Source organism: Penicillium psychrosexuale (assembly GCF_028828465.1).
Source record: "Penicillium psychrosexuale strain IBT 29551 chromosome Unknown utg000006l, whole genome shotgun sequence".
Lineage (NCBI taxonomy): Eukaryota > Fungi > Ascomycota > Eurotiomycetes > Eurotiales > Aspergillaceae > Penicillium > Penicillium psychrosexuale.
The window spans coordinates 1666325-1679004 of NW_026643191.1; the positions used below are offsets into that span (position 1 = coordinate 1666325).

The 12680-nt window shown below is 48.0% G+C and overlaps 5 protein-coding genes across 5 annotated transcripts; 3 read left to right on the forward strand and 2 right to left on the reverse strand.

The window, feature by feature from the left end:
* Positions 1-1997: 1997 nt before the first annotated feature.
* On the forward strand, positions 1998-3698 carry N7518_010476 (CFEM domain-containing protein; the record flags this gene model as incomplete). Its single annotated transcript, XM_057191402.1, has 9 exons — positions 1998-2078; positions 2132-2267; positions 2329-2507; positions 2568-2604; positions 2658-2725; positions 2783-3046; positions 3104-3222; positions 3276-3343; positions 3415-3698. The coding sequence occupies 9 exons, from the start codon at positions 1998-2000 to the stop codon at positions 3696-3698; spliced, it is 1236 nt and encodes a 411-aa protein (XP_057037538.1).
* A 471-nt stretch (positions 3699-4169) lies between these two features.
* N7518_010477 (CFEM domain-containing protein) lies at positions 4170-5682 on the reverse strand (the record flags this gene model as incomplete). The annotated part of the gene is made up of 7 exons (XM_057191403.1): positions 4170-4417; positions 4473-4540; positions 4605-4987; positions 5043-5110; positions 5162-5380; positions 5431-5569; positions 5635-5682. 7 exons carry the CDS (start codon positions 5680-5682, stop codon positions 4170-4172), a joined length of 1173 nt encoding a protein of 390 aa, XP_057037539.1.
* Positions 5683-6876: 1194 nt separating this feature from the next.
* N7518_010478 (cytochrome P450) lies at positions 6877-8805 on the forward strand (the record flags this gene model as incomplete). The annotated part of the gene is made up of 7 exons (XM_057191404.1): positions 6877-7084; positions 7153-7285; positions 7342-7533; positions 7592-7743; positions 7794-8041; positions 8091-8362; positions 8415-8805. 7 exons carry the CDS (start codon positions 6877-6879, stop codon positions 8803-8805), a joined length of 1596 nt encoding a protein of 531 aa, XP_057037540.1.
* A 1044-nt stretch (positions 8806-9849) lies between these two features.
* Positions 9850-10861, forward strand: N7518_010479 (SDR family NAD(P)-dependent oxidoreductase; the record flags this gene model as incomplete). Its single annotated transcript, XM_057191405.1, has 2 exons — positions 9850-10573; positions 10650-10861. 2 exons carry the CDS (start codon positions 9850-9852, stop codon positions 10859-10861), a joined length of 936 nt encoding a protein of 311 aa, XP_057037541.1.
* Positions 10862-11051: 190 nt separating this feature from the next.
* On the reverse strand, positions 11052-12594 carry N7518_010480 (Zn(II)2Cys6 transcription factor domain-containing protein; the record flags this gene model as incomplete). The annotated part of the gene is made up of 2 exons (XM_057191406.1): positions 11052-12440; positions 12523-12594. 2 exons carry the CDS (start codon positions 12592-12594, stop codon positions 11052-11054), a joined length of 1461 nt encoding a protein of 486 aa, XP_057037542.1.
* Between the last annotated feature and the right edge of the window lie 86 nt (positions 12595-12680).

Here is a 12680-nt window from a genome sequence, read left to right on the forward strand (position 1 = left end):
CAATATTCTTGGTTGCAACAAATTAGGAAGGCGGTACTGAAAATTCAGGCAGGGGGGGGTGGTCCGATCCAAAGGGGGGTGGTGTGATCTATAGGGGGGGTGGCTATATCAATACCCTATTTTTAATTTTCATGAAAATTAAAAATATATTTTCAATTGTTTCACGCCAAGGCGCTAGTAATATATTGGTAATGTATTGTAATATAGGCAGAAAAAAACGGCAGAAAAACTGGCAGTAAATTTTTAGTTATACAAGTCGTAAGGACGCTTTACACTCATTACAATACCTACTCCCACTAGTAGACTCAGAGTTAGAAAGCTCATTTCCTAGACTGAGGCTTTTAGTCTAAGGCTCGAGAGAAGTCACGTCCTAGAAGAAGCGATTTCTGATAATCTGCTCCTTATCAAACCGGTCTATCTGATCCTACGCCTTTTCTAGGTCAGGCTGCTGGATAGGCCCTTCACTCACAAGTCGATAGTTCATCCGGAGATAGACTAGCTTATCAACCTTCTTAGGTAAAAGCGAATTGCGTACCTTCGAGTGAACAAAGTTCATAGCGGAAAATACCCGCTCCGAAGCAACTGAATTAGCCGTAGTATTATAGATACGTAAGGCAAGATCAGCAAGCTAAGGAGCGAACACTTTCGCCTTATACTAGAAGTCCTCTAGGTTCTGGTTAGACTAGATACCACTGTTATTAGTATAGAAAAAATGCTATTACCGGTTCCGAAATTGCCAGAACTACTAGTACTGGCGATGGTAGTGCTGGCGATGGTGGTACTTAGAGCGACTCTTCGACTGTAAGTCTTCCAGAGATACAGGGTGGGATAATTAGACGTCGTCGGCGTATAGTTCGGCCTCGTACAAGAGTGCCTGAAGCAGGACAGGGTGGCTAGATATAGGGGCTACGGGGAGCATTTTCTTACCTAGATTACCAGAAATATATTTTTGACCTATGCTATAGCACTCTACGTAGTCTGAGAAGAATACTAGGCGGTATAGGTAAGAGCCTGTATTCGGCCTAATTAGGCTTAGAGTAAGCTATGATAATCTTATTGGCTCTCTGAAAATTCAAGGTATCTAATTGGTGGATTACTAAGAGTAGGTCTACGCCTGAGGCATACACCCATTTTGAAATGAAACGATATTTTAGCGTTGAAATTGAAATTGAAATGATATTTTTAATTTTCAAGCGAACTTAACAGCCCTAGGGAGTGGGGGGCACGGCTCGGGGCACGGCCGGGATTGCTGCTGGATCCGAAGGGACACGGCCCGAAATCGAGCCGAGCGTTAGCAAGTGGGCCAGACATCGCGGTTATTTTTGTTCTGGTCTATGTTGGAAGCTTGGGATTTTAATATTGACTCCAGGTTACTTACTTTCGTCAGGAATCCTGGAGAATTCCGACCCTACCCTGGACATTTGTCAAGTGCCAACACTCATAGCACTATTTGTATTGGCTACAGTAGTGGATAACGTACTTTTGATTGGGAATAGTCTGTTTACATCCCTGTTAGCGCAGAGGCTGGGATACTCCAAGGTTTGCTAGGCTAACTGTCTCCTCCGGAAGCTCGAGTCTAGTCTTCCTATTCGCTGACACAGGGGGGATCGCTAAGCCCCTTAATAGAACCAATTTCCCATCTCTTCCCGGAGAGTTTAAGAAAAAGTACGTTTGGGGGCCGTTGGATGCCATTTGTGAGAGCCTGTATTCCGGTTTGACCCATCCACCAGGGCATGGCTAGAATAGGGGCGCCCACATCAAAAAAAATCAAAAAAAATAGAACAAACTAGTAATGGCTGGTCGTCCAAAAAATATAAAACGAAATATAGTGGTTAAGACCAAGTTCTAACGTGAAGCTGCCGTCGAGTTGCCCCCCAACGTGCCGATTTACAGGTCCCGATTCGGATCATTCTTATTCTTTCTGCTTTCGCCGTGTGTCTGTGTCTTTGTGTGTGTATTCATTACAGAGCTTCTAGTCGAGTGACGGAGGAGTCCTAATGCGGTTAGCAACGCGGCTAGCATTTGCCATCGCAGCCTTTGCGGCTATTGCTGCGACCCAGAACATTCCACAATGTGCAGTATGAAATCTTTCCAATGGTGAAACCAAGTCACGGCTGATAATGACTGCTAGGCCGACTGTCTGGCCGCGGGTCTCAAGAATTCGACATGTACCGCGACGGACGCCGACTGCATATGCGCCGACAAGACACTGATGGCCAATGTCGAGGCTTGCTCACTGGGAGCCTGCACCGTCATTGAAGGACTTCGTACGCCCTGGAATTCTACTCCTTGTAATATTGATTGACTAGGCTGACTTCATATCCCCAGAGTCCCAAAATGCCACGGCTACGCTCTGCCACTGGCCTGTCCGGGACAAGAGTCTTATCGCTCCCATCGCGACAGCCGTTACCGGTACCTTGGCTCTCGCTTTTGTCAGCATCAGAGTGGTTGACTGTGCTGCTAAGAAGGAGTTCAAGTGGGCTGACCTGTGCGCGGTCCTTGCATTTGTGAGTGTGCCACGGTGTGATCATGGAAGTTAGGAGTCTGCCAGCTAACCAGCAGATTAGATCTTTTCGTTACCTATGGACATATTTGAATTCTTCAGTGTGTTTGTCCTCGGTAACTTGAGTTATGGGTCTGTGCTAACAGCAAAGCAGTGATGGTTTCAGGGATGGGAAAGGACGTTTGGACCTTGACAGAAAAACAAATCACGAACACAGCGAAGGCAAGTATCATTAGGAGAAAAACGAGTTCCAGACTGGAGAACTAACAGCGTGGATAGTATACCTGGGTAACCCAAGTATCGTATATCCCTGCAATTATCCTGACCAAGGTGACCATCGTCTGCTTTTTCCTACATATCTTCCCGGGCCCCAGATTCCGACTGCTATGCCAGGGGACTATCGTCCACTGCTTTCTGTTCATGATCTCGACTTTTATCACTGAAATTCTTACTTGCATTCCGGTCGAAGAGGCCTGGTCAGGCTGGAAAGGCGAAAGTACAGCCCTGTGCTATAATAGCAACTCCTTCTGGTGGGCGCATTCGGTACGTCGACTTCATCACTTGATTGATTAGATTGAGATATCAACTAACTGACCCTAGGCAATCAATATCGCTACCGATCTATGGATCATCGGCCTGCCCATTCCAATGCTCTTCGGACTCCAACTCAAGACGAGTAAGAAGATCTACCTGGTTCTGATGTTCAGCATCGGTATCGTGTAAGTACAACCCAACCGTCAACTCCTGCGACTCACTTCTCATAACTTGATAGAATCACGGTAATTAGTATTGTCAGGTTCTCAGGTCTGCTAAAGTACTCCACGACATCAAACTTAACATGTAAGGCCGACCCCTTCCCTGCTCAGTGTGTTTACTTCCATTTCGTGCCCAAGCTAACCGACGTGCACAAGACAACAACGTCATGGTAGCAACATACAGTGTCATCGAGTGTAACGTTTCGATTATGTGCTGCTGCATGCCTACCCTACTTTCCACCCTTCGCCGTGTCTTCCCCACGATATTCGGTAGTACCAATCGCTCTTACAATTACAATTACAACAATACTCCCTTTTTGGACACCAGTGGGATCCAAAAGTCTGTTACACATAAGGTGACATACACGACTCCTGATGGGCGTGAGGATGATGTAGTCGAGTTGGTGGATAGAGGCGAGGACTACCCACGGAGGAAATAGTCAGGTGGGCGAGAATGATCCACATTAATACAGACTTTGTATGCAAGTGTAAATAAGTGAGAGATTTCCTATTTGTTGCAGGTTGGGTAGATCGTCTACACCGATATCGGTCTTGTACACTACATAACTTCTGCGCCCTCTAACAACCACAGAGGGCGGTTCTTAGCGAGCATTTTCCACTAAATATGTAAATTTTTATGGTATTGCTTGAAATAACCTTAGCCACACTTAGCCATAGGCTAGTTAAACCTTACAAGGTCGATTATGTGATACCGCTGCTAGATTTTACAAGGCTACTCCCATAACCACTATAATATATAACGTCCTTAATCCTCACCATTTATTTCATTCAAAATATAGAATTAGTACTGGTCCGGACGTATAAACGTAAGTGGCCAGCTTGTATGCAAGGGAAATTAGCATGAAGCAAATGCGAGAAAGATTCTTGCGACTAGTTATACATTGCAGTTCCTAAACCAAATATGTCTCAGAGCTGGTCGCCTGCAAATTTCTGTATTTTTCGTCTTTTTGAATATGATCCAACGGAATCGATTGAGGTGTATGTCTGAGAGGCGAGGTATCGTCCCTGTAATTCGGAGATTGTCCAAAAAGAAAGGGAGAAATGTTCCTTAGGAGTGAAGGTATAGCAGGCATGCAAGCGCAGATAATAGCAACGTCGCACTCTACAACACTCCAATATATTGCTGGAGTGTTAGCATCTGAAAATAAAAAGATTTAGCACTTTCGAGAGACTTTTAGCAAGAAAAGACTGACATGTAGTGTTGGGCGATTTCGAAAACTTGACGAGCGACCGCAACCGTAGACAACTGACTACAGTGATTCTAAGATCTCGTTAGCACCGCGAGCAGGATTTAAATGGAAAGAAAGAAAGAGAGAGTCACGCACAGAAATCCTGCACAGAACATCGAGGCAACCTGAAGTTTTTTCTGCCACTTCATGGCTGTGTGTAGAAGCGGCCAAATTGGAAGACCAATTATTGCGAGATCCATCGCGATTTGCACCGCTGCCTCGTACCATGAATATGCGTTGATGTTGATACACATTCCTTGGTACTCCCCAGTCCAACCGGACCAGAAGTATGGGATAGGTAGGCACTGGAATGTCATGACAGGAGTGTTGGAGATACCGAAGCAAGCTGACAACCCCATCAATACGTATGCAATCAGCTGGAACTTTTCTGAAGGAAATATGCGTAGATAGAAGGTCAAGAAAGATAATTGTGTCAGGGCTTCGGCTGCCATGTAACAGATCTCGGCTATGTAAAGTAGCTAGAAATATGTTAGCCTGGATGAAAGATATGGACATGAACATTTTATTGCTGACCTCTAACTCCTTTGTGATGTGCTCGAATGGAACAGCCCAGGTGTTAGTACCCAGTCCTAAATTTTGCACTGTAATAGATTTAGCGACTTTATGGCTGCCGGAACGAGGAGCGAGCGTACTTGGAAACATCAAACAGTTAAGAGGAGCAGCGCAGACCATGGCTGCTGCAATAACAAAATCGTCCAGCCCAACTAATCCATTGAAAACAGAACGCTGGGTAATACGCAATACGACCATGATGAGAGCCAACATCCCAAAGACGCCAGCCAGAATGGAAGAGATCCCAGCTTGGCTATCTTGGGGTATTCGACATGCGGTCATGGTTATATTTGTTGCCGCTACCAGATGTCGTCAGCAAAGTGAAAGTAAACTATCTTGAAACACCCACAAAGGCTTGCCTTCACACTACAGCTCGAAGTGGTGCTGCAATCGGTTGTCAGTGCAAAGAATTTGGTGTCGGAACACAGACACGTCCAATCTGATGCATGGCACATTGATTCGTTCACGGCGGTATAAAAGCAGTTAAGCTGGAGAGAAAATAATTGGAATTATGGTTAGTTCAACCAGGAAGTTATGGAGGCGATTTTCATACTGTACATGGATGCAAGTTGTCGAATCCCTCGTCTACCAGGAAAGACATGATGGGCAGTGATGTCTAGGCTTTTGGGTTTCAATCAAAATGCTGTGTCATTGGCAGTCGAAGATTGCGTGATACTCTCCAAGGCAGCGGGAGGAAAGGACACCATGGAGCGACGTGAAAAGCGACGAGGAAATCATGGGCTTGCTTTTAAGTGCATTTGAAGGGGCGAGAAGAGCTTGAAATACCACACCCCTATTGCTATCAGAAAAAGGAAATAACTCGTGAAGCTGGAAGAAACGCGCTAGCCTGCCGAGTGACATGGGTCCATAAGCCAGGATTCCGAATTTGTCGCGCCATTGTATGGTGTTCTACGGAGTATCTTTTCCCAAACACCATCAAGTGGGCTTGCTAAAAGATTTCACAATCAACAAGGGCCATGAGAGACGGGATCCAGTCAGTTCCTCTATACAATAGTTATACATACTCCGTAATAATAACTACATAATCTGCTTAATGGATCCATGGCTGAACAGCGCGGGATCAAGCGGATCAAAGACATCCGTCCCGGCTCCAACTTCACTGCTTCCAGGCCAATCATCGCTAATACGATGTCTTGCGACCACATGATTGGTGACAGGGCCGGCCCGATTCATGTGGGTGACCCCAGCCTCTAAGCAATCCACACATCTGATGCATTCTGACAGGGTCACTGTCGCCCTATGCAGTTTGTAGACCTTTCTGTATGGCATTCCTTTCCCTTTCTTTCTCTTCTCTGACAGACAGCTCATCGGCAAACGCGCAGCTTGCCGCATCAGCGCTTTCCTTTGTGTATCTGCAGAGATGCTTCTTCTGTGTTCTGGTGGATGGAATCTGGCTTGCTTTGTGGTACGAAGCTATATAGACAGGCTTCAGTACAGTAGCTAGTTTCCTGATCTTACATCAACATCATCTTTTGCCATCTGGTTGATCACTTCTTCCCTCGTAGTCAGAACCTCCATCAAACATCCCGAAGTCACAGATACAAAAGCGACTTGGCGTATTTTGACTGGACGCCGTGTACGGAGTACATGTCCATGAAAAAGTGGATATCGCCGGCACTTGTCTAGAAACAGTGCACACTAAAGCAAAAGCACGAAGCCAAGACCCCCGCTTCCTGTCAATGACTAATAAAGAACGCATGAGGTAAGAGCGTGCTGTCGCCTTGATATCTTGGAATCATTTGCATTTCCTGTGCAGTGCCAAAAACACGCGTCAATGATGATCGCCAGCCCTCTCTACGTGATCCTCAGCGTGGGAATCGGGGCAATGGTGCTGTATGCCATGGTCCTGCTTGCTCGCAGAAGGGTTCATGGGCCACTACCCCCTGGCCCGCCGGGAAAACCAATTCTTGGTAATATTTATGATCTGCCGCCTCCAGGGGCGCAAGATTGGATGCATTGGTTGAAATTCAAAGATCGTTACGGTAAGAGATGTCATTTAGGACACCGGCGAAATCATCATTGGCAGTCTAACACCTCGATTGGCTTCCAGGGCAAATCAGTTCTATCTCTGTCATGGGCCAGACCATCGTGATTTTGAATCATCATCGAATTGCGATGGACTTGCTGGGTAAGCGGTCCGCAATATATTCCTCGCGGCCGAATCTCGTATATGCGTCACAGATGTAGGTCGACGAGCACAAAATGACCACACTCCCGTCACTAAATCCTGGATAACTAGGGTGGGTTGGGAGCATATTCTGGCAATGCAAACTTACTCCGACCGGTTACGTGCCTATCGCAAAGCAATGCAGCCATATCTCGGCTCGGAGACTGCTGTGTCTCAATATAATGAATTGCAAGAGGTGGAGAGCCATCGATTTTTACTACGTGTACTAAAAGATCCGAAGAATTTGATCCAGCATATTTCAACGTAAGTTGGGCGTCGAATCTCACTCGATTGAAATAGCTGATTGATTCATTCAATTCAGGGAGGCGGGTGCAGTCATTCTCAAGATAGCGTATGGCTATACCATTGAACCAGACAAGATGGACCCATTGGTTCATATTGCAAAAATGGCACTTGAGCAATTTTCTGTCGCTGGAACTCCTGGTGCCTGGTTGGTGGACATATTTCCGGCCTGTAAGTGAGGCATCTTGCAAAGTCAGGAGAGACGATACTAAATAACGTAGTGAGATACATCCCCTCTTGGTTCCCTGGGGCTGGATTCAAGCGAACTGCGCAAGTTTGGAAACAAAATCTTCAGCATGTTGCTGACAAGCCTTATGCCTTTGTGCGACAGCGAATGGAAAGTGGCAACTATGATCCGTCTTATCTGTCCAACCTTTTTGAAGCAGGCGGATACCCACCAAATGGAACAGAAGAAGAAATGGTTGCGAAATGGACAGCCGCATCGTTATATACAGGCGGCGCTGACACGGTATGTTACTATTCTTAGTCCCAAGACCATCCCGACTAACGAAACCGAGACCGTCTCTTCTGTTCAGACCTTTTTCCTGGCCATGACCCTTTACCCAGAGGTACAACGCAAAGCACAAGAGGAGATTGACCGAGTTTTGGGCGGTGCTCGACTGCCCACGGTGGTCGATCGTGCAAGCCTCCCTTATGTCGATGCTGTAGTGAAGGAGACCCTTCGATGGCATCCTGTAGCGCCAATGGGGATTTCACACATGTCAGTCAAGGATGACATGTATGAAGGTCATCTTATTCCCGAAGGGTCCTTGGTTTTGGCCAACATCTGGTAAGTCTGGTCTACATTTTGCGCAAGATCGAGACGCTGACTATCACTGAAGGGCCTTTGCGCACGATACCGAAGTCTATCATGATCCAATGAAGTTTAAGCCTGAGCGCTTTTTGAATGTTGATGGCGGGGAGCCTGAATTGGACCCGCGTACCTTCGTCTTTGGGTTCGGTCGGCGCATATGCCCTGGTCGCATTTTGGCCGACTGTGCCCTTTACTTGATTATCTCCCGGTCACTGGCAGTGTTTGATGTCAGAAAAGAGGTTAGAAATGGTCACGAGGTGCATGTTGAGCCTGAGTTCAGACCTGGGGTGATTAGCCATCCGCTTCCTTGGGAGTTCAATATCAGACCCCGATCGCCCAGCTGTGAAGCGCTGATCAGATCAGTGGAAGAAACCCACCCTTGGAAGGGAAGCGATGCAGTTGCCCTGGATACTTCCTGATCTCGTTGTCATCTCTATGATGGCTACCCTCAGAGATCAAACCACAGATGTTACCTGGCGTCTTGCTCGCCGGGCAGGGTCGCTTTGGCCTGATCGCGCCTGAATTTAAACCGCTTTGAGGCATCTATTTACAGTGGAACTAACTAATAGTGTAAATGATGCCTGGATGGAATAACCAGGCCCAAGGACCCCATGAACATAAAGCTTTAAGCGCCATATAAATGCAGTTATCTCCATTTTTCCAGGTGGTTTACTGGCTGCTGCCGTGTTAGACGAATATGAAGCTATTCGGAGATCACCCTATCACTATGGAGTAATTTAAATAGCATCCACTACCACTACCAATGATGAAGATGTTTCAATTCTAAAAACCGCATTTAAACGCTAGATAGTAGACACGCGTGTCCCTTCGTACGGAGTACACGGTTGACCAATGGTATTTCCGAAAATAACAAGTAGTGTAGAGGAGGCCTTTGGTGTGAATAATCAGAAACCTGGATTCCTTCTCTTTTAAATTCATTCAAATTTTGTGAGATTATTGTCAATATGGAATTTGTTTATCGAGTCATATGTTGTGATCAGTGATTTGCGCGTCCTCTTCTTTCTGCCTTCGTTCTTCTCTGTTTAAATTGGCCCCATACGCAGTATCCACGCAAACTTGGGTCCCATTGGCTGGGATTCTCCCAGGCCGAGCTAAGGGCATTTGCGCCATTATCATTGGGCTGTTCGGGGGGTTTTCATGTGGGCCATGTCTCCTCGGAGTCCGTACCTGAAGTGAGGCCCGAAGTAAAAGCCCCGAAGCACGCGGGGAACAGATTCATTCACTTCGGGGCTGCCGCCTAAATACTAGCAAAGTAGAGTACTACCAAAAGAATATATGACCAGCATGAACATTTTCCCCCTCGTTTGACTGTAACACGGCTATTTAATCCTTCCCACCCGGCCACACTTCAAGAATTTACTGCTACCTATCAGTTTTGCAGCGCTTTCCATCTTACGCCAACCCCCTCAGGAGACACATACGTTTCAACTCACATAGCGACAATGCCACCACCTGCGCCATCGTACACCAAGGCCACTCACTCTGCCACATATGCTGGCATCAATCCAACTCAGCCCAGCCTCTCCACTGCGGGCAAGGTTGTGGTGATCACTGGCGCATCTGGCGGCATCGGCCGGGCCACAGCCTCATCCTTCGCTACATCGGGCCCCCGAGCCCTCATCCTTTTCGGTCGACGCGCCGACGCCCTGGCGGAAACCGCCGCCCTTGTCCGCGACAGCCACCCCGAGGTGACGATCCAAACTCACGAGGCTGAGCTATGCGATGCCTCGAGCGTCCGCGACGCCATGAAAAAGGTGGCTGCCGAGTTTGGTGGCATCGACATCCTGATCCACTGTGCCGGCGTACTGGCCCCCGTTGTTCCGCTCCTGGAAGCCGATCCGGCTACCTTCCTGGACGGCTATAAGACTACCGTAGTCGGTTCACTGGTAACGGCACAGGCTGTCGTCCTGGCTAACAAGACAGTCAGCCCCAACGAGGACAAGCCAATCACGTTCATCAATCTGACCACGGCTGGCATTATTTTCCCCCCATTCGCCGGCATGGGCGCCTATGTCAGCAGTAAAATGGCCGCCGTCAAGGTCCTGCAGTCCTTCGCCGTCGAGAACCCGCAAGTGCGTCTTCACAATGTACATCCCGGTTTCCTCAAAACAGCCATGTCTGCTAAGCTGTCAGAGTCTATTAAATTGCCATTTACCTTTGACGAAAGTGAGTATCAATTGATTTTGTTCTTTGTGGCTAGTCCGTCTCTGTGCTCTATTAACTAATGACTATCCTTTCCTAGTCTCTCTTCCTGCCGACTTCCTCGTCTGGATTGTCTCCCCTGAAGCTGAATTCCTTAAGAACAAGATCGTCTTCTCTTCTTGGGACGTTGATGATCTTAAGGCTCGTAAGAACGAGATTGTCGGTGGCCCGCCGGGAACTGGTGAGCTCTGGCTCGGCTACCAAGGATTCCCACGATTCATAGGTGGTCAGGCTTTGCCAGGTACCCAGTAGGCGATCGGTTTCGGTATGACAAGTCACCATCCCTGGCTGGACGGTATACATGCGCGCGTTGATTAAGCAACTACACGAGCCATTCACATAAAGTGCTAGCACGAAAACCTCAATGAAAAATAAAATCTATAATTATATTGCTTGCTGTTTGACAACCGAGTAAAGCCGAGAGCACCTGGATGGATGATGTCTAGGCGGCAAATTGGTCAATCTTTGCTATAGCATCAACCAGACGCAGTGCAATTGAGATTCCCATATTCCTACCAAAGTGTTGTAGGCGTTGGATGATCCACCTTCTGGTCTCAGCTTTTGTGGCTGGGCATTTTCCAACCATGTACAAACACCAGGTCAGGATATACCCGCCTGACACGCTGCCGTGGAAGGGTAGATCGAGGGAGGGAGTGGTGGAAGCGGAGGATAGGAATTCCAAAGCCTGAGGGATGGTAGCGAGTATATCGTCTCCCAGCATTGACAGATTTTGCATTGCCATTTGAACCTTTAGCTTCAGAGACTGCCGGACGGCCGACGTGAGCGTAAGGTCTGTCACGAGAATCTTGTTCAAGAGGTATAACATGATCTCGTAGACGATCATTTGAAGATTTCTGAGGTTGTTCCACACCCGGATTGCCCAAGTGTCCTTATATAGGTCAACTCGTCCATTATAGCTTAGTTCTGGCGCCCAGCAAGCATTTTGGGTGACTGTATAGGGTTCTTGTGCGGTGAGGAGCATGGCGGTGTGTTGGAATTCACGCTCCATCATAGTCGCTTCCTCCAGGTATTCAGGCCAAGGAACTTGCCTAGTGTTCGCCCTAACTCCCATCAGGAGGTCTGCGCATCGGGTACCTAAGATCCCCAGAAGCCAAAATGCACCAGAGGCGTCAGTGTGCTTGGCTGCCTCTTCTTGAAGCTGGATCATGTCTTTCGGAAACGGTTCTTCGTTATGGACACAGGCAAGCACAAGATCAGCGCGAACTTGGTTAAACATGAGGATCGTGGCCGTGCTGGTGAATTGGCCCTTGCCCCGGGCAACTACTAACGCTGCAGCGCCCTGAACATGTCGAACCCACGACTTGTGCTCGGAGACATGCTCAAACACCCCTAATGAGATCACCGACATTAAAGTGCTGTCCTTGACGGACTCCACGGGCGATGTTAAGGCGACATTCACATTGCGGATCGCCTCCGTGTATTTGGCTCGCGCGAGGTTTGCCAGGTCAGACTGTTGGGTCGAATTGGCCAAGGCCACGAGTCCTACGGCCGCCATGCTGGTCACCAGAGTAGGATGCTCGCCATCTTCGCGATAAACAGAAGGAATATAGTTCAGGCATCCCCGTGAAGAGGACTGACCGCTGACAAAATTGCGGAGGAAGTAATTGACACCTATGTCGTCGGCGTTGGGGCTCAAGCTGCGGGCGGGGGCGGGCAAGGCTTGGGCGGGACTTTCGATCTTCGGTTTCCTGTATCGCTGTATGGTTTGGTCGGTCTGGTCACGAAAGACGAGGTCCCATTTATCTCGGTACCCAGGACATTCTTGGCGCATTCGAATGCACTGTCCACAATGGGGAGTCTGCTGGTCGCACTATGTAGAGACACGACAAATTGAGTTCTGACCTGACAGACAAGAGGGAAAATAAGCGGAGCAAAGGTAGAACGGCACTTACACGTCGTTTGACAGCCCGGCAGTTGCCACAGCTTCTAGAGGCTCGAGGGCGAAACGAGTTGAGCGGGGCCATATCGATACGCCAAGAGGAGCGGGCAAGGATAATGGCACAAGAGAGGGCGCAGGGTCTGTCGGAAACCCGAGTTCCCTGGCAAGTCT